The sequence below is a fragment of the Parambassis ranga genome, chromosome 13, assembly GCF_900634625.1.
Source record: "Parambassis ranga chromosome 13, fParRan2.1, whole genome shotgun sequence".
NCBI lineage: Eukaryota > Metazoa > Chordata > Actinopteri > Ambassidae > Parambassis > Parambassis ranga.
This window is the reverse complement of record NC_041033.1, coordinates 19,003,253-19,022,333: the sequence shown is the minus strand read 5'-3', so window position 1 is coordinate 19,022,333 and position 19,081 is coordinate 19,003,253. Positions and strand designations below refer to the sequence as shown.

General features: G+C 39.8%; 1 protein-coding gene across 1 annotated transcript in view; it reads left to right on the top strand.

The window, feature by feature from the left end:
• The window catches only part of cadm2b (cell adhesion molecule 2b), a 115,211-nt gene that overhangs the window by 89,306 nt on the left and 6,824 nt on the right, over positions 1–19,081 (top strand). The window contains exons 3-5 of the mRNA XM_028419863.1: positions 2,838–2,987; positions 12,153–12,305; positions 12,865–13,002. Of these exons, the coding sequence (XP_028275664.1) occupies positions 2,838–2,987; positions 12,153–12,305; positions 12,865–13,002 (441 nt within the window). The remainder of the gene's footprint in view (positions 1–2,837; positions 2,988–12,152; positions 12,306–12,864; positions 13,003–19,081) is intronic.

Sequence of the window (19,081 nt, the reverse complement as noted above, 5' to 3'; positions counted from 1 at the left end):
AAGGGCATGTACTTTGGATTTAGAGACATCTACTGGTGACATTGTAGAATGCAGCCAACTTAGAATATGGAATACTTCCATTCCAAAAGTGTAGGAGTGTAAACATACTAGAAGGGAGCCACTGGTTGGTTTGTCCATTCAATTTCCTTATAGTAATAATTGTTATGACGTTTTGAGTTAAATGAAAGCTGCCTCTGTTTGTCTAAGCAGTGTATGGGAGCATCAGTGGATAGATTTTACTTTCTGCTTCATACATTTTAGAGGGCTGCAGTGAAGTAATCATATCATTCTGTCTCATTATATCCCATCATGTCCTGGCTATCCATCAAATTTTTATCATTAAAGAAAACAAACAAAATGTTCCACGAACCCACTGTTTATCTTAAAAACATCATTTGAATTATGTTTAAGAGCTCTTATAACCACCACCTCAGCTTTTTATCCAGACTCTGCAATGCCATGACCAAGTTCTATTTAGTTTTGATTTCCCTCTTTCTCTCTCTCGCTCTGTGTGTGCATGTGTGTGCATGTGTGTGTGTACAGTATATCTGGCTGCAGATGTTCATAAGCATACATCTGTCCTTTTCCAACAGTAGATTAAGCAACTGTTAAAAACACACACACACACACACAGTCACACTTCATCTAACCAGTTAGACACCTGCACAGATGAAACCTCATTGTTTTTGTTTTATTGAAGTAATTTTGTGCCAATCTTTGAAAAAATATATCACAAAATGTTTGATACTTTTAACAGGTGCAACGAAACATACTAGGCATTATTACACAACTGTCTGTGATTTCTAAGATATTATGTGGTTGTTACCATTTTTATTATCGTGGTCGTACTCCATTAACCTCAGTTTTAATATTTACAGATAGAAAAGAGTTTTGTGTGTTCTAACTACACCAAGTTATACAAATGAAATTACTGTGTGGTGGAATATCCCCCCTCATCACACACATTCTCCTCTAAAGGTTAGAGCACAGAGCTGCACTGCACAGTGTAGCATCCTTGGAGCAGTTTGTGATTCACTGACTTTCCAGAATATTGTTTGGCACTGTACTGTAGCAGTAAAGCCGACCGCCCTCCAATCACAGACTCAAAAAAAGAGAGAAATACACTCTGTAGCTGGAGCTGGGGATTATGTATCCTCCAAAAGGACAGCGTTTTCGCACTCTAGACTCTTACAGAATGTCAAGACAGTGGAATTTCATGAATGTATTAGGTGAAGACCAGTTAGCTGCAGTGCACCCAAACCTGCGCTGGCACTTTTTTTTGAAGACAACAACATGACACAGGCATGCTTCTGATTATGTGCACCGGCTTTATTAACCATGCAGGCATAATAAATAGAAATTTCAGCAAGGTTCTTATGCTGAGAAGAAAATGAGAGTTATATATTTATTACTGTTTGGATTTTACCTGTTTTCATAGCATTTCCATAAAGTATACACTGGAGACAGCAAAGATACTGGAGAGATGACGGGGTGGATGATATGAAAATATGTTATGCAGGAACTGACAACACCTCCACATTGCTTCACACATACAAGAGATACAATACAATAAAAGAGTCGCTTTTTATTTTGAACATTATATAGAACTATCTATCTGACATCCACACAAATGCATTTAAAATATTGTAATGAGGTTATAACAACTTCATCTCACTATTTAAAAAATGTAATAGAACTCCTTCCGCGACTAATGACTGCACAATGAGTGAGGATATACAATGGGCACTGTTGGGATAATTTCCTATTATTGTCAGCCTAACCTTCACCTGTAGCTGACAATGGTCTCCATCAGGACAATGGAGGTCAAGGAAGGTCCACAGACCTCTGGATGTCCCAGCCTCCTCTGCTCCCCTGTGTGAGCTGGACTAATGAGGCAGACAGCTGCTCCCTTAGTTGAAATGTCCCTGCGGTGAACTGTACCTGGGAGAGGCAGAGAGACAGTGTCACCTTCAAATTCAGCCACATTAAACTATATATTACTGAAAACCAAAGCATGCCTGCAAAATCAAGCAAAGACATGTTTAAAGATTAGCTTGTGGAAAATAAAAATGCCTCCTAGAAACACGAATGCATGAATGCACGCATGAATTCAAAACCTCAAACCAAAGCTGTTTTTTTTACTGTCATTCTTAAAGGTAGCCAGTCTGGTCAGGCTCACATTAGTTCATGCTTTGTCTAATTCCCTGCAAACAACTACGGGTGTAGCACATCTGTTTCTGAAGCTTGGCTGAGTTCAATAAAAATAGGCAGGATAGAAACGCTTCTTCAATGTAATTAGGGAACTTTGCTGAGACGACAAGTACAAATGTGGAATAAGAAGGTAAAATCCAGCAAGGCTGGGTGATTAGGCCTCATTTGGATGTCTTCTGCACACTGTGACGAGCGGCTGTTTCAGGGCACGGCAGTCGCTCGGATCGAAGGCCCACGGTGTCTAGGATTATGTGTCAATTTACCACCCAGCTGCAGCTCTACACTCTACAGCAGAACATGACTACCTCTAATTAGGCCATGCTACCAATTAGGGCCCTGCAATACAGCAGCAAGGAAGCTGGGGGACTAAAAACCTACCATTGTTTCCACCATAAAAGAAAACACAGTCTTCTAGATCCACCAGCTGTCGAAGGCTGGATGTCAACCAGGGTCCCATTAAGCTATCTTTGGTTCACTGTGATGTAATGAAGACATTAATGTAATTGGACCATACCCTGACAAAATATTAGGTCTGTAAGGTGTCAAGTCTGAATGGTACATTAATGTGATTCAGTAAAAAAAACAACCATGGCCATGACCTTAAACTCTGTTTTATAATCCCACAGGTAGCCAGGGTCAGATCCCCATAACTCAGAATGTGACGGTGGTGGAGGGGGGCACTGCCAACATGACCTGTCGTGTGGATTACAATGATAACACTTCCCTCCAGTGGTCAAACCCTGCACAGCAGACTCTGTTCTTCGGGGACAAGAAAGGTGAGTAATATTCCCAAGGATAATGGCTGTAATGATAAAATTATGAGATATGATAAAGATGTCTGGAGCAGATTATATTACAAGAGGAGTCTCATTCATTAATTTTTCACATTTGGAATGTTTAAAATTGTCCCTGTCTGCCTGCCTGAGCGCACACGCTTTGACTGAATGCAGCAAAAAAAGAGAGGATAAGAAGAAAATAAATGCATTGCTTATAATGTCAAGACAGACTTTTAATGAATTTACGTTTTCCGCCGATGTCTCAGGGCACAAAACTAAACTGAAATAGACTGTTTTTGAATGTACTTTTGTAATCACACAACGCTGACAGTGTTGTTTACAACGCCTGTGGATTGTGAGATGATTGGGCCTAATTAGTATTTTAGCTGCCCTACATTTGTATAGCTGTTTGGATGTCACTCTAGAAAAAAGGAAGCGCACTGTTGCAACCTTGTGAAACAAGGCCTCAGCCAGAATGAATTATAATGTGCTCTCACCAGCCAAATCCAATTTAAAGGTGACAAAAGTCTGGAGATGATAAATTGGAATTGGGGTGAAAGGGAGTATAACAGTGGACTGGTCTTGTAAAGGGGTTGGGGTGTTCATCTTTCAGTGTTTCTTGCAGCATAATACTCATTTCATTTATGCTGTAGTTGCTAATACAATATCATTGGTTCAGTGATTGAAGATGAACCTTCCCTTTGAATAACAATTGATAGCAGAGAGAGAGAAAAAAAATAGATGCCAGAGTGAACCAGCCAAATGAGAGTCTGGTTTGAAGAAATACTTTCTCCCTCACAAATGATTGGATTTAGTAATGAGGTCTAAGGTGTTTTATTAGATGAAATTACTTCCAAATACAATTAAACGAAAGTTAACTGAATCTTAAACAGATACTCTTGTGTGAATGGAGTGAATGTTCCCAAAAGGATTTGAACCAGAGCAGGGGTCATTGAACCAAAAGCATTCTTTTTCTGGTTGTTTTGTTGTATCATCTACACTACAATAATTTGCAGTATAAAGTTTAATTTTGCAGAACCAAAAGAAGTCTAAAATGTGATGAGTATTTCTCATCTACAAAGCTGTACTTCTGAATCCCGAAGGTTAGAGGTACAAGTATGTAAAGACAGCTTAGAGAGCACAATACATATGGGGCACTTTGAGCATCTTTGGTACCCATTTATATTGCATGACAGAATTCTTTTCCTGAGCAATATAAGGAGGACAAAATGAATGTAGCCCACTCGGCAGAGGTTGCCAGGGCTAAGTGTGGGAACACTTCCTCTCCATCTCCTACAGCCAAATGAAAAGCTTTATTGGCACAACTAATACGATGCCTGTGAGGCCATCAGGAGAAACGGGGAGGCGTGGAACAACACAAGCTTCATGCGAAGAACAGGGTGGGACACCTGGGAAGAAATCTCTGCTGTGCCAAATCACCAGTTAATTGCTTGGCAGAGGGCTGTAACTGTCCTCGCGTTTGTTGTGCCTTCTTGTAAGAGCCAGTGAAAAATGTTAGACTCAACCTTATGCTACCTTTCAGTACAACAACTGCAGCCTGGCTGCTATCTGTGTGATGAACAGATGCTGGATAGATTAGCATCTCAGCTATGTTGCATTTTCTGGTATCAGTTTGTTTTGCTTGCCATTTGGATAAATGTCTCCTTTTGTCCGTGCTTCTTGTTGTCTCTGTCTTTTTCCTCTGCTGTCCACCTCTGCGTACTACAATCCTCTGGGGAGTCCATGACAGCATAGCCATATGTTAGCATTTGATGCACATGCAAGTTTCCCCTTGTCCTTCTTTACAGAGACAGTGGTGGGTGGGTTGTAGTTTGTCATTGTGCATGTGTAATCCAAAGGGGATTCAGCTTTTATGTCTTTTTATGTGGGATTCTGGATGCTCAACACATACCAGTAAGTAATGATGCTGTGAGGCATTTTTTGAAATCTACTCTTGCTCATTCCCCCAAGCTTGGTATTAAAGATAAGGGCATTTGTCTGGCTGTGTTTGGGGTTTGATATAAAATAGTGCAGCAGGAAAAGCAGTATTAAAATGACCTTTTAAATTCCTTTGAGAAGCTATAGTAAAGAGAAACGTCTAAAAAAAAAAAAATAAAAAATAAAATAAGCTGACGTATTATCTACTGAGTTTTACAGCTGCTGGGTAAAGTAAGACAAAATCTGATCTTTGCCCTGCCTATAATTTGTTCCATTTTAATTCAGGTCTGACAAATGAGAATGTAAAAAAAAAAAGAGTAGGTATAACAGCCAAGGTGTCTTTCAGAAGTAGAAAATGTCCCTTTCATCAAACATTATTTATGTCAGTAATGTAAGTCAGGAACAAAAAATGTTCTTATCTGTTATTCAAACACAAACAGACACTATTTTCTATAGTGAGATATGTTCAGTGATCATACTGTTACTCCACAATTAACACTGCATTTCTGTTGCATCAAATATGAGCTGTGGTTATGAATTATACAAGATGTTTAAACTCTAATTTGCAGGTTTTATTAGGAACAAGTTACAATGTGATTTTTTTTTTCAAATTTCACGCACGCCTGGTTATGCTATGTGTTATTTTGGCATTGCATGTAAATAGCGGATATGTTTAGGCATAATTTGTGTACTATTTCAAATTCTCCCATGAGTAACCAATTCATTTTCATCTGACAGATGAATTTTAGGATTTGCTTGGACAAAACAATAAGTGGTGATTTATCTTTTTTTAATGGCTAGTTTACATATTCAAGATCAGATTATTTTTATTAAACATCATTAAAAGCATGGTATTATTAAGTTACATTAACTATAGATGACCCTGCGCTGATTTAATTGCACAAGGAGAAAGAACTTAACAATGCATTATTAGTTTTAGAAACCCGCTGGGGGTACTGAGGGAGGTAAAACATTACTCTATGCATGCTATGCACAGCTATGCACTTTACAAATTGTCACCTAGAATGTGTTTACACAGCAAATTCATGGTTGCAGACAGGAAGGTAACAATAGGTAAGAATGTAAACAATGTCTCATCCTATCCCATAAGAGGCTCAGTTAAACCTTGGGATCTCCAAGAGATTGTTAACCTTGCTGGATTCTCACATCCGATCCATATGGGTTGGACTGCCTCTGCATATTTGGAAGAGGCCTGAGCACAGGCCTCTTCCTCTCCCATGCCAGCTGGCACTTTGGCACGCTCCTCCTCATCCATTATGAATATCTGAGTCTTGGTTGATTGTTGCCACCTCAGAGGCTTCAGACTACAGCAAAGATTCCTACGCACTACTGCCACAGACCCAAGACAACAGAGATTGATTGCCTTAATAGTTAGGCCAATGCATGCTTCATACATTAGGCCAATTAGTGGTTACTATAAGTGAGCATCTCCGCGGTTGGCTGTCATGATGAAAAAATTGATTTAGGCCATATGTCTTTTGCAGAATTATCCCTTTTTATATGTTGCCGGTGTTATGAATTATTATTAGTGAGCAGTACAAATGAGAACAGAGCTGTCCTTTGCTGTCTTCATTATAATTTACTTCACTTTTGGCTTCAGCAGGAAAGGGATAAAATGTAAGTAGTGAGGAAGGAGAGAATAGTAATGACATTCATGGGGGCATGGAAGCAGAAGCTTTTGATAGATACGGTGAAAAATGAATAACGCAATTAATGGAAAGCTACCGCTGGTTGCATGTCACAGGCAGATAACAAATTGCTCATTTGATCTACAGCATGTGCAGCGATATAGAGACATATACAGCATACCGCTGTAGCAGACTGTACATCATTTTCCCCCCATTTCAGTTCCATCTCTTGCAAGTTCATGGTTCATCATTCATGACATTTAATTGGGGCATTCAGCCTGGATCATAAAGGTCACAAAGCAAAATTGATCCTAATTGGCTTGTAGTAATCAAAATGCTGTTATGTGCTAAATGAATGCTTTAATGTGAGCATTAAAACATTCATTAGCTTGAGAGAATGAAGGATAATTACCAAGGATGCAATTACTGCAGTGAGCACCAATGAAAGCACATTTAAACCTCAATTTTAGTAAACACACAACATTTGATGGCGGGTCGCTTGTGAGCAAGTGACACTTACCTCAGCTTGATCTTAAATAACTGTATGTAAAGATATTAATACAAACACATCATCTTCATCATCATCATCATCATCATCATCATCATTATCATTATTGGTGTTGTTTGTCTGCTCTGGGCTACTGTGGAGACATGGTGATGCAACACAGTTCCTTTGTAAAGAGTTCACACTAGAGCAATGAAAACACAATGTTTTGTACAGTTACAGGTGGCTATGCAGTAATGAAAACATAAGCTTTCCTTCATTTCCTTCACATGTCTCGAGAAAGAAACCGTCACAGGTGACAGGCTGCAAGTTAGGTGTTTACATTTTAGTGACTGTTTTACAGAACATAGAAAGTCTCTCATGGCCACAGCTAATGTGTTTCTTCAGGGACTAATGGGCTTTTAAGTGTACTGGTTTACCTCCAGATTCATTGAGATGTGAATCCACCATTATGGCCTCTATACAGTCGGCTGGTATTTATAACGTGAAAGAATTATGTCCTAATCTGCCACACTGTGATGTTGTGTATATTTTATTTTAGCTCTTAAGAAAAAAAACAAAGAAATTCTTTGAAGTTGGAGGCTTACCTGAAAAAAAAACCTATTCGCAGCATCCAAATCATTGGCGTTTGTGTCTTTACAAACCCACTGCATTACAAACCAACACAATTACATAATCCCACACAGGAATTGTTCTAAAAAAATGAATTTAGTGAATTTATGTGAAGAACCGTACCCAACCCCAGAAAATAACCCATAGTGTACAATAAAGCTCATGTCAGAGGGCTGGGAAATGGATAGACAAAAATATACTCAGCCTCATTATTCACTGCTTGAAGAAGGTATGTAATGTAGCTGCTGGGAGAATTCCTCCTTCTCTCCTTCCCTTCTCTCCTTCAAGCGCCGAAAATGAGTCCAATTTGAGTAGCATCTGCTCTGTGGGATCTCTGAGAGTGCGGGCAGTGACAATGGCCCTCTGGAACAAGGCTCTTTCCTTCTCTTAATTGCAGTCACATGTGTGGTGGGAAAGAGCCCCCTGCCTGCACCACTATAGACCTGGAACACGTCCAGAATCGCCCACACAGTCACTGAGTGAGCACAGCCAGCAGCAAACACACTCTAATTGCAAAGAGTGGAGCCCCTGGCTGGAGAGCGGGCGGGGTAGGGGGCTGCCAGGATCCAGTGTGTTTTCGCTGAAGGACAGCTAGTGCTTTCACATTGCAGGACGAGCTCAAAGTGGTTACAGGCCATGCAAAAAATGGCCAAATGGGGACAGACTGCAGATGTAACATGTTTTGGCTGAACCCGAGAGCCACCAGCTCGTTTCCAAGACTAATGGATAGATGTAAAATGTCCTTTTCTATCTGGACTGTCAAAAGATACTTCTTTGCTTTGGATTAGAAACACTGGTTAACATCTGTCTGCTGCTCAGTGGAGTGCAAAAGTGAATGCCATGTGATAATTGCAGTTCCAGTTCCTCTGCTTGCAGTTGTATTTGAGGACAGGGTTCATACTGTAGCTACTAACCAGACTGTCAACTCTTCTGATACATGTCAAAACTGCACAGAATATTAAAGTAAGTCATTTTAACAGCCGCTTCATATGTTAAGACTGTTTCTTGGACATTGTACATTCAGATAACTTTCCACTAAATTGGCCTAGAGTTGTCTCAGGGGACCACAGGGAGTTTGTTCTTCCACTGACATGGTTGGTGGTGCAAAGGACTGTCAGGGAAACAAGGCAGACATTACTTTGCATCAAAGGGCCATACTAACAGTGTCCCTTGCCCTGGGGGAGAACTCGGGTGTCAGTTTTACTGATTTGAGACAGCCTTGGCGAGGCCTCCATCACAGGAGATGTACCGCTGCCATGCTATTAAGCTGCCATACTGCAAGGCTGCAGCAAACACAAGGTCAGGGTCCAGATTTATGTTTCCGCCTAAACAGAACGAACAGCGCAAGAGCTATCTAGGGTTTGGGGGAAATGAACCTTTTCATCACATTGATTTCCTAAAGCACCTGGAAAAAAGCTTTGTCAGCCGTTGGCATTTGGGTCTGATTGTGACGGATCTGCCCACAATCTGGGCCTCTAGCCTGGATTGGAATCTAGTAGCATGGTTTCCTGGCCATATGCTGTTTGAGTAATAGATAACACTTGTCTTTGGGTTATTCAAACCTTTGTACACCACATTCTATCAATATGTCATTGACCTACACGCTGTGTACTGCCACTAGATGTCTAACACAAATGCATCAGTCACGACCATCTTTTGTTTAAGTTTTTCTCAGCCTCCACCTGAGTTCAATCTGTGGGAATCAGTATTCCACATACTGACATTTAGATGTATTTCATTTTTTGAGTGGTAATGTGCTGTTGTTCAGGAGATACAGAAAATGAGCTGTATCCTACTTGGTGCTTTAAATGTCACTTGAAATTATCAGTAGTCTGTAATGCACTCAGTCACTGTTTGGTATTTAAAGTGATACCCCACATCATGCAGACATTGTTAAAAGGTTCTTTTAAAGTTATTTTCAGAGAGCAGCAGCAGTCCTGAGATTAATATTCCAATGGATTCTAAAGGTTTTAACAAAGACATTTAAAAGAAAGTCAAAATAAATTTCTAGGTTTGGTGAAATGTGCTACTATGGAGTGGTAAAGGTGGCAATGGTGAAACTATAGCCACAGTTTGCCGAAATAACTAACAAACCACAAAGAAGTGAATAATTCTGCCTGGGCTTGTGAAGGTTCTTTGGGCATTTAAATCCTTCTTGTCAACATTAAATCAGTTGTAACAAGTCACACTGATCACGGCAGCTGGTACAAATTTAAACCACAAATTCTGCTGCTTTTACGCCTACAAATTCTTCAGAGAATATCGCTTAAGCCAAAAGACATCAGCTTTCCCTTTGCAATCCCTTTCACAAAGCAAGAAGCATTTATAAGTATCTCAGAGGTGTAAGTGTTCCAAGGAGCAGGGGGTTAAGAAAAAGAAAAGTTGGCCTGTTTTTTCTGCCTTTCCTGTATGTGTTACAGAGATAGAGGGATGTGGGCTAGGGGAAGCATCATACTGTATGTCATCTTGTCCAGCGCTTTGATCCCCCCAGCCTGTACTTCCATATCTTTGAGTTCCTGTACGATGTTTGCTTAGACCCCATCACCTCTCCAATGCATCCATCCACCAAAGGGTTTGCTTTTTTTTCTGCCAGAGCCTCTGGGCACTTTCAAGCTCTGTAGTGAGGATGCTTAACTACAAAGAACATCAGGCAGCTTTGTTTCAGGATGCTGTTTGCTACAGTAAGACTATCAAATGTTTGTATTAAGCCCTGTGGTGCATAATAAGCTCGCTGTCTGATGGCGCAGCTTGTTATTAAATTTTAATTCTGGCTTGAAGATTGTTTTTATTTACACTACTCTTTATTCTTGAATAACAAAGAGTCTCTAATAAGAAACTTCTTAGGGACTTCAATCTTTATTTTTTCTCCTTAGCATGTGTGCGATTATACGATAACAATCATGAGATGATATGGTGTAATTGAAGCTGAAGAACTGCGCTCCTGATAATGACCCTTGTGTGTGCAAACCTAATAACATATTAGAACATATAATTTCAACCAATGTAATGTAATTGTGCATTACATGTCTGCCGTGTATGTTTATCACTAAAATCAAATGCAAACAACATGATTTTCATAGATATCTCTTCATATCTTCCTATCTTTTTATTTGATAGGAAACCACTTCACATTGGCCACAGTGATTAATCAAGCACCTACTCCTGCTTTATTTTGTCATATGTTCCCCATGTAGTACAATTCAATGGAGTTCAAATTACCACAGATGAAAGAGGGTCCGGGGAGAGAGCTGGCCGGCCTGAAGGGATTGAGGATTAAGAATGTGTAATTTGTTCAATCAAGAGCACTTTCCTTCCTGCCCTCTGTGGTTGGTCGCTTGTATAGGAGCAGGTGATTTTGAATTTGAAACTGTATGAATGAGCAGCAGTGGAGGAATGAGATAAGAGAAATCAATGTTTTCATAATAATGTGTCATCTGTGAGGTACACAGCAAGTCATACCACATGTCCAGGCTGTTCTGTGTGCAAAGCTGTAGCACCATTTGTACAATCCTTACCATCAATTAGTCATTTCATAGAATAATATGAGACAAAATGTTTAAAATGCACAGACAACACGTTCAGTTTGAGTTTGAAATCCAACTGTTCCAACTGGCTTCCAACATCCTGCAGAGCTTCTTAGACATTCTGTTCTCTGCTTCTCATAGTTTTCATGGAATGACCATGTGGTGCTGAAAATATGAAAAAGGTTGAACAGTGGGTCCAGGAAGGAGGTGGGTCTGAAGTAGAATCTGTATGCAAATCTCTGTGAACAGAGCGTTTTGATATGTACATTGTATTCTTATCTTGCTTCTGCTGGCTGGCTGAGACCCGTCTCTGTGGAGTTTGCACATTATCCCTGTGTGGGGTTTTCTTCAGGGCTTCCTCCAACATTACAAAGACATGTATGGTTGGGAAACTGTGAGTAGTTGCGTGTGTTCCTGTGTTTAGCCCTGCAATAGAATAGTGAACTCCTGTACCCAGTGTGATGTAGTTGTAAAGGATTAAATGAATAAATGTTTTTATTTTTATTTTACTATTTGATATTTTTAATATGTTATCATGATAACATTATAAACTACAGTGTCAGTTTGTTGAATTATTGCTCTACAGCCTGCCAGCAGTACCACTCTGTGTTGAGAAATGTCTCAAAAAGAGCAACGTGCTGAAAGTGTTAAACTGTAAATCAATACCTAGACTGCAAGTGATAACTTTTACTTTAATTTTTTTTCAGCTACGCTTCAATGCATCACACTGATGCCTCCTGTATTCCCTCTGACTGTGAATAAGCCTGTCAGCAAATATAAAGGGAATCTCTCATACCCTGGGCAATTTGTTTTTGCAGCATTCACCAGTATTTGGACAAAAAACTGTGTATCCAGCTGTGTTCTGTTTAACCAACGTCACTGAATTCAGTATTTAGTGACCTTTCTGTATTCCTGTGCTGTGTCCTTCTTCATACAGCTCTGAGGGATCACAGAATCGAGTTGGTTCGAGCCTCATCGCAGGAGCTCACCATTAGAATCGGTGACGTCAGCCTGTCAGACGAGGGCCAGTACACCTGCTCGCTCTTCACCATGCCTGTCAAGACCACCAAAGCCTTTCTCACCGTTCTGGGTGAGTGTGTCCATTTTGGTGCAATCTCCAAAGGCCAATTAGTTGTGGCTAATTTTTCACATTCTGACAGCATGAATACGTGCATGTTTTGAGTTATAGTCTCTTGTTTTACATTTCAGCATTGTACTTTACCATTGTCTGCGAGAATAAACGATAACAGTTAAACTAGCAGGCGAGCAGCTGTTGCCATATTTCATTTTCTGCAAGGCAGGACAGCCATAAAAAACACTCAGCGAGGTTTTTTCACACCTGTGTAAGACAGGTGTGCTGAAGGATGTGTAAATATAAATAAATAGCAGAAAAATAAAAGTCAGCTCCCACACGACTGCAGGAGACAGACTGAATTATTTTAACACTATTAAAAAACTGCACTTGAAATCATCTGCTTTGGAAGGCATTGTTTGTGTTTTCATTGTTGTAATACATGATTTAAACTTTAGAAAAGAATGTAAATGTAAATATGAGAAGAAGAAGACAGACTTTAAACTGTAAACTCACTGGGTTGTTGCTCAACGTGTTTTCAGTGTGTTATTCAGACTGACATGTCCATGCACCACAGGAGTGCCGGGACGGCCAGAGATCACAGGCTTTACCAAGCCAGCCATGGAGGGGGATGTCATCACCCTGACATGCACCACATCAGGCAGCAAACCTGCCGCCACCATCCGGTGGTTCCGAAATGACAAGGAAGTCCAAGGTAAGCATGTAGTGTGGATTTAACCGAGCATTGTCTCCTCTGCTACCACTTGTATCCTGGGGGAGACATTCTTTCTGTCAAGTCATTCAGCTGCTGCATTCCATTGTGTTCATATTCATGCTTTGTGCTCACTTAGCAGTGCCATGATTCGCATGGCTTGCAGCCAGTGCTGCTGCTGTCCTTGGAAGCTGTCAAATGTTGCTGGACTCTTCTCTACTGAAGACAGACACAGAGCACAGCACCTCCTATTGACTATTTTACACAAACACAACATGCTCTGCAAACTGTCTTGTATTTGCTGTTTGTGGTCATGTCAGCTGGTTGATCACCTATCAGAGACTAAAGCTGATAATCAAATGAGAAAGTCTAAGGTGTGCTTGCTGGTATAATGTCCCCAAAATGTAATTAAAATTGCGCTAAAATAGAATTAAATTAGTAGGAAATGAAAAATTAACCATGTTTGGCTGAGACCTACAACAGAAAGGATAACCCTTATCCAAACTTTTTTTGTTTTGAGTCTAAACACACCAGGGCGTTGGTATACGCATTTATTTAAAACAAAGTAAAAACTGCTGTTTTTCTGCTGAGTATAGGCTGGATGTAAATTTTATACCAGCTTTAAAAATTCTGTTTGCATGTGATGAGTTGTTCCTGCAGGACCTCCTCCATTTGTTCTTGTCAGACTATGTGTCCCAACTGACTTCCACTGAACTGAACTTTTTCAAACAGTGATTAGATTAGTCCAAGAGGACACACAGGAATGCAAACTCAGAGAGGCCAGATAACTAGTTTCACCCAGCACAGACAGAGCTGATGCATGCAGCAGCGGATGGTGCACTGTATCCTGTGTGCTGATCACAATAAACCAAGTTTTTTTTTTTTTTTGTGGTTTGCACAGTGTGCCTTACAAGCTTTCACTTTCTTGTATACCTCTCTCCAAACTGTCTGAAGCTCAGCACTTTGTACTTTTATGGCTTTTATCAGCATCTTATTTCTCCTTTTAAAAAAAGACAAAAACATTAAAAAATAGGAAGGGAATGTTTTCCCTGAATTTGATGGCAGAGGTATGCTGCATGGAGCTCTTTAATGTAATGGAGCCTGCTGTGGAGGCTCAGTGTGACAGTTGCTCTTTATTGAAGATTTGCACCAGAGAGCTTTTTCTTGGTGGTTCTGTCTGTGTCTGCCCAACATGGCATGATGATTGATGGGAGAGGGGTTGGGATATGAAGTATTCTTGTTGAAATGACATGCACGTAGCTTCCTGAAAGGCCAGCGGAGAGCTGACACGCAGCATCACAACCAGACTTGCTGTCCATCTCAAGAGGCACCAAGATGATGTCTTTTGTGCTTTAAGTTTTGAAATGCACTTTGAATATGCACTTATTCTGAGCGTACATGGGCGTATGCACAATCATGGATTCTAACAGAGTTCAAGAGGTGAGAAAGTTCTAGCAAGAATTAGGGGAAATCAAAGAAAACATTTTTTAGATTGGAAATGACATCTTTAACATAGATTAGGTGTCCCATGCCTGACCAAAACTGGTGTCAAATGTATTTGTATTCTTTTAACCTGTGTGTTTTATTAAGCCGCTTGGGCAAACAGACCTGGTGTGATGCCTCACCAAGTAAGGGAGATAAAAAAAAACACAGCAGAGACTGGAGGGCTTGACTTAAAAACTTCATTTCCATGTCAAAGTGTCAAAGAGGGGGAATGTCAATCAGTGCGCTGGATCCAAGGCTTTTGTATGTGCTGCTTTAAAGCTTTCTTTAGCGACTATGTGCTGGGAGCAGCATGTTTTGTCATTGGTTCTTCTGTGGAAGATCATTGCCGCCAGTGTCAGCTGTCAGTCAAGTCTATCCCCACTGGGGGACCAGTCTACAAAGCTCTGAGACGACAGCAGGTGTAATAGCAAAAAACATGTCATATTTATTTCATGCTCTGATGATTTGTTTTTCAACAATTTATATTAGAAGCACACAGCATTACAAACCTCAAAATGCAACCGTCATCTAGTGTCAAATTATTTGTTTACATAGCATAGAGTACATACAAATTACTTGTGTCACTGAATGACAGCCAGGCTTCAAATTGTAATCTATTGAGGAAAGATCCACCCACTGTTCCTCCTTTTTGTATGCATAAAGTGGCCTATATTTCCTATTCTCTGTGGTGCATTCAAACGTTCCATTTGGGAAGTCAAGACATTTTAATCTAGACAATTAAGAATGATTTTATTATCATGAGTTTGGTGTAGGATCTTAAAAACATCTTGACTTTCGCTCTCCATTCGATGAAAAAAAAAAAAAGAGTTGCTGCCAAAGAAGAAGGGCTTGTTGGTTCTTTTATGTTTTACACAGCCTCTACTGCAGGGAGCAGGGCTGTGGTAAATATTTTAAAATGCAAATCAATGCATCGTGTCATCAGGTAACTTTTGAGCCTTCTTGTTGTATCTTTAATGCATTTGAACCTTTGTGACAGCCAGGTATCATAAAACGTGAATTATGATCAAAGTAACTCAATTTATACTAAATATAGCGAGCTCTATGTGTGTTTACTGTTCAAAGGTTGTTATTTAAGTGTAAACCAATGCCTGTTATTTCAGGAGGGACTATATGCTAATTCTCTGAAGGAGACTATTCCCACGTTTCTCATTTATGATAAATATACATCTGTTTTTGCAAAGACATTCATTTTGTAAACATCTCTAAAGGCGTAATTACAACACAAACAGCCTTTTGGCTCGACACATTTTGTTTCTGAATAATTAGCGGATGCCTTTTTGTTAGCTTTTTTTAAAGTGCATGAACAGAAAATTGAGCGGAGACGTCAGACAGAGAAGGGTTCTCTGCATCATCAGCTCATTTTCTGAGGATGAGTCAACATCTGGATTATTTTCAGTCTCTTTCCTTTGCACATTTAGTGTGTTCTACTTGTCTGAAATTGACCTTCTCCTCTGCCACTTCTTGAAATTTGATTCTTATCCTCATCAGGAGCACAATTCAACATGTTCTGCTCATTGCAGCTGTGCCACAGAATGACAGGTGAGCAGGAACAAGGTGACAGTTTTCTTAAAATCCCTGCTGCCATCTGCCACTGCTCATATGCTCATATATATACCTTTATAACTGTATACTAACACTAAGAGAATCCATTAAAATTACTGGAACATACTAGCATTACTACCACTCCAGACATCTCTTCTTAAACACTAGTTTTCAGGTGATACATCTACACAAAGCTTGATAAGTTTTCCTGTTGAACTGAGAAATGAGGATCATCTTTATGCAAAGAGGAGCCAGAGCACAGTGCACTTATCTCCTCCCTTCATTTGTAATAATCTTAACTGTGATCTAAAGTGTGTCTCCAAGTTCACAGGAAGCCAAGTGCTACATAGCAACATAGTCCTGCTGTTGCCAACTGTAACCCAGCTCCCAGTCACTGTCTCATTTCTCCTTCTGTTGTCATGGTTTAAGCAGAAACAACACACTATCAGGTCTAATTCATTCACTAGCAAAATGCCATAATTATCAAGCATAAACCAATATTTGATGACCTATGCTCATCTACAGTCCATAATTTATACAAAATGTGGAAAAATAGTCATACAGAAAAAAGACCAGACCTTCAAAATAATCATGTAACAACAGTTTAGAAACACATCAATTCGATCAATAAATAGTTGTTATATCTGGGCCTGAGAGATACAGTTAGTCATTCCAAATTTAGTCTACAAAAATAAGTGGTGCTTGTCAAATATGAGGTGGAACTCACTTCTTAACCGAGCTGTTGAATTGAAGTAAAGGTTTTTGCTACAGTGAAACTGATTCTAAAAAGTCAATGACAAGTTGATATGCAATTACACAATAATCATATCAAGTGTAATATGACCAATGAAATGATTAAAACTACATGTTAGCAGGGATAAGGTGTGACAAACTAAAGCTTTGAATTAGCACATACTGTAACTGTTAGAAAATGTGTTATATTCTCAGTCTTCTGCAGGAACCCAACCACAAATTTACAGTGTGTTCTTTACGCACAAATAAAGCAAAAATAGTCTTCCTTGTGAACATGAGTTTAAACTTTAAGGGATATCAGTAGAAAATGAATTTAGATATGAGGCCACCGACTAAGAGGAAAAAATAAAAATGTCAACATTTTAGACTGCTGCAATTATTGGTCAGCAGGCAGTGAGTTGCACTCTGTGCTGAGCAGGAGGTTCTGGCATTAAACCAGGCACAGTTGGAAATTGTGAGGGTAAAAATTAATGTGCTATTAAATAATGCTTCTAAATGCCTTCATAAAATAAACAAGGGCTTAAACAGTTTGGAATTAATCCTCAGAAACTCAGGACAACTTCAGTAAACATAAAATCGTAATTAATCAGAAGAGAAGGGAAGCTAACATTCAAATGTACCTTACCTTGATGATTACAGGGGGCTCCCAGCTGGCTCCCATCTGAATCAGATCTGCCGGTCTGATGAGGATCTAATCCAAACTAGGGGCACCTAAGCACATTCCCATTCCACCATAGGCTGCCTCTGTGTGCTCTCTGGCATTGCTAGCAGCCGCCTTGAAACAACCTGACAGCTTCTATGTGGCAGCCCTGGTGCTGCAGGGGACTTGACAAATGAGAGAAAAAGCTGCAGAGATTTGTGTTTAACGCCACATTCTCCTCCTGTACTTCAGGGCAAAATTCCCAGGCCTTTGACTCTAAAATGTAAGGCCTCTGACTTTTCCTCTTTGCTCAAATGCTATGTGATGTGTGAAGTATTATTAAGTCATGTGTAAGAGATTATGCTGTTATTTCATATCAGTCCATATATGCTGGACTTACCTATCAGCAAAACAAAACGAACATTTTGGCTACATCTTTCAATCAATGGCAATAAGTTTACTCTATGTACAAGGTTTCACTACATCACCTTCATTCAAGGCTCACTCCAGAGTGCCATAATGTGTCGAAGGCCATGTTAACTCATATTATTGATACAGTGAGCCAAGAAACTCAAAGTCCATCTGCATCTACTCCTACTACAAAACGGTCTTAACCCTTAACTATGCCTTCGGTTCAATTAAAAAAACGACTGACTTAATATGTTTCCCAGTAATCTGGTGTGCCAGATGTTACAAAGTTTGTAGGAGGCCATCCATTAAAAAACTACCAATACTTCCCAAGTGAGTAGATGATCCATGTGTTAGCGTAAATCACAGGATAACCTCACCCAACAAGAGTACTCATAACTGAAATGATGCAGAGCTCACAGTCTGGCAAGATGTGTCTAAAATCACCCCTATACAGTGTACTATAGTGTGTTGTCCATTTTGTAGTACTGTCCAAATGTGTAGTGAGAACCATAAAAACCACTGTAGTGCACTCAATATATCCCACAATGCATCATGAGAAGTAGTATACAGGTGATATAACAACTTTAGCATCATCTGACCTCATGCATTGAACATGTGTGTGTCTGTGCATTCTATGGGTTGAATATGTGTCATAAATGAGAAATAAAATAATAAAATTTAAAATGGTAAAATCAGAATATTCAGTACAACTCTTTACTGCTCTGCAGGCTCTTTCGCGCTTCCCTGAAGCAGTGACACTTATCTTAAATTGCTTTACATGGAGTAAATTGTACAGTATGTACTTGTAGAGGAGCAGTCATACCAGTTAATAGTACTTCTGCCAGTAGGTCCAATAAAATGTTCGCCCCCTTCCACAAGACAAAATCAAAGAGAATCAGTGGAGTGGAACAAATAGAGCAGATCAGCACAAAATGAGGATGATATGGGTGATATGGGCTTCATCGCAAAAGGCTCTTAGTATTTAATTGAGCAGGGGATTTTGTATGTGTGGGCGTGTTTCTGAAGGAGTGAAGTATAGATGTACAGCATATTGACTCAGGTTTTCCTATAGTCCAGCATGAGTAGGAGTGAGAAAAAGGTGTGGGGGGGGGGTCACATCTCCAAAGAAAAAAGCCATCTGAGGCTATTGTCAGGTAATGTTTGTGTCCACTTTGCCTTGTTCAGATTCAATAGCCTTGTACATCTGTTTCCAGAGGAAAGTGGCAGAAC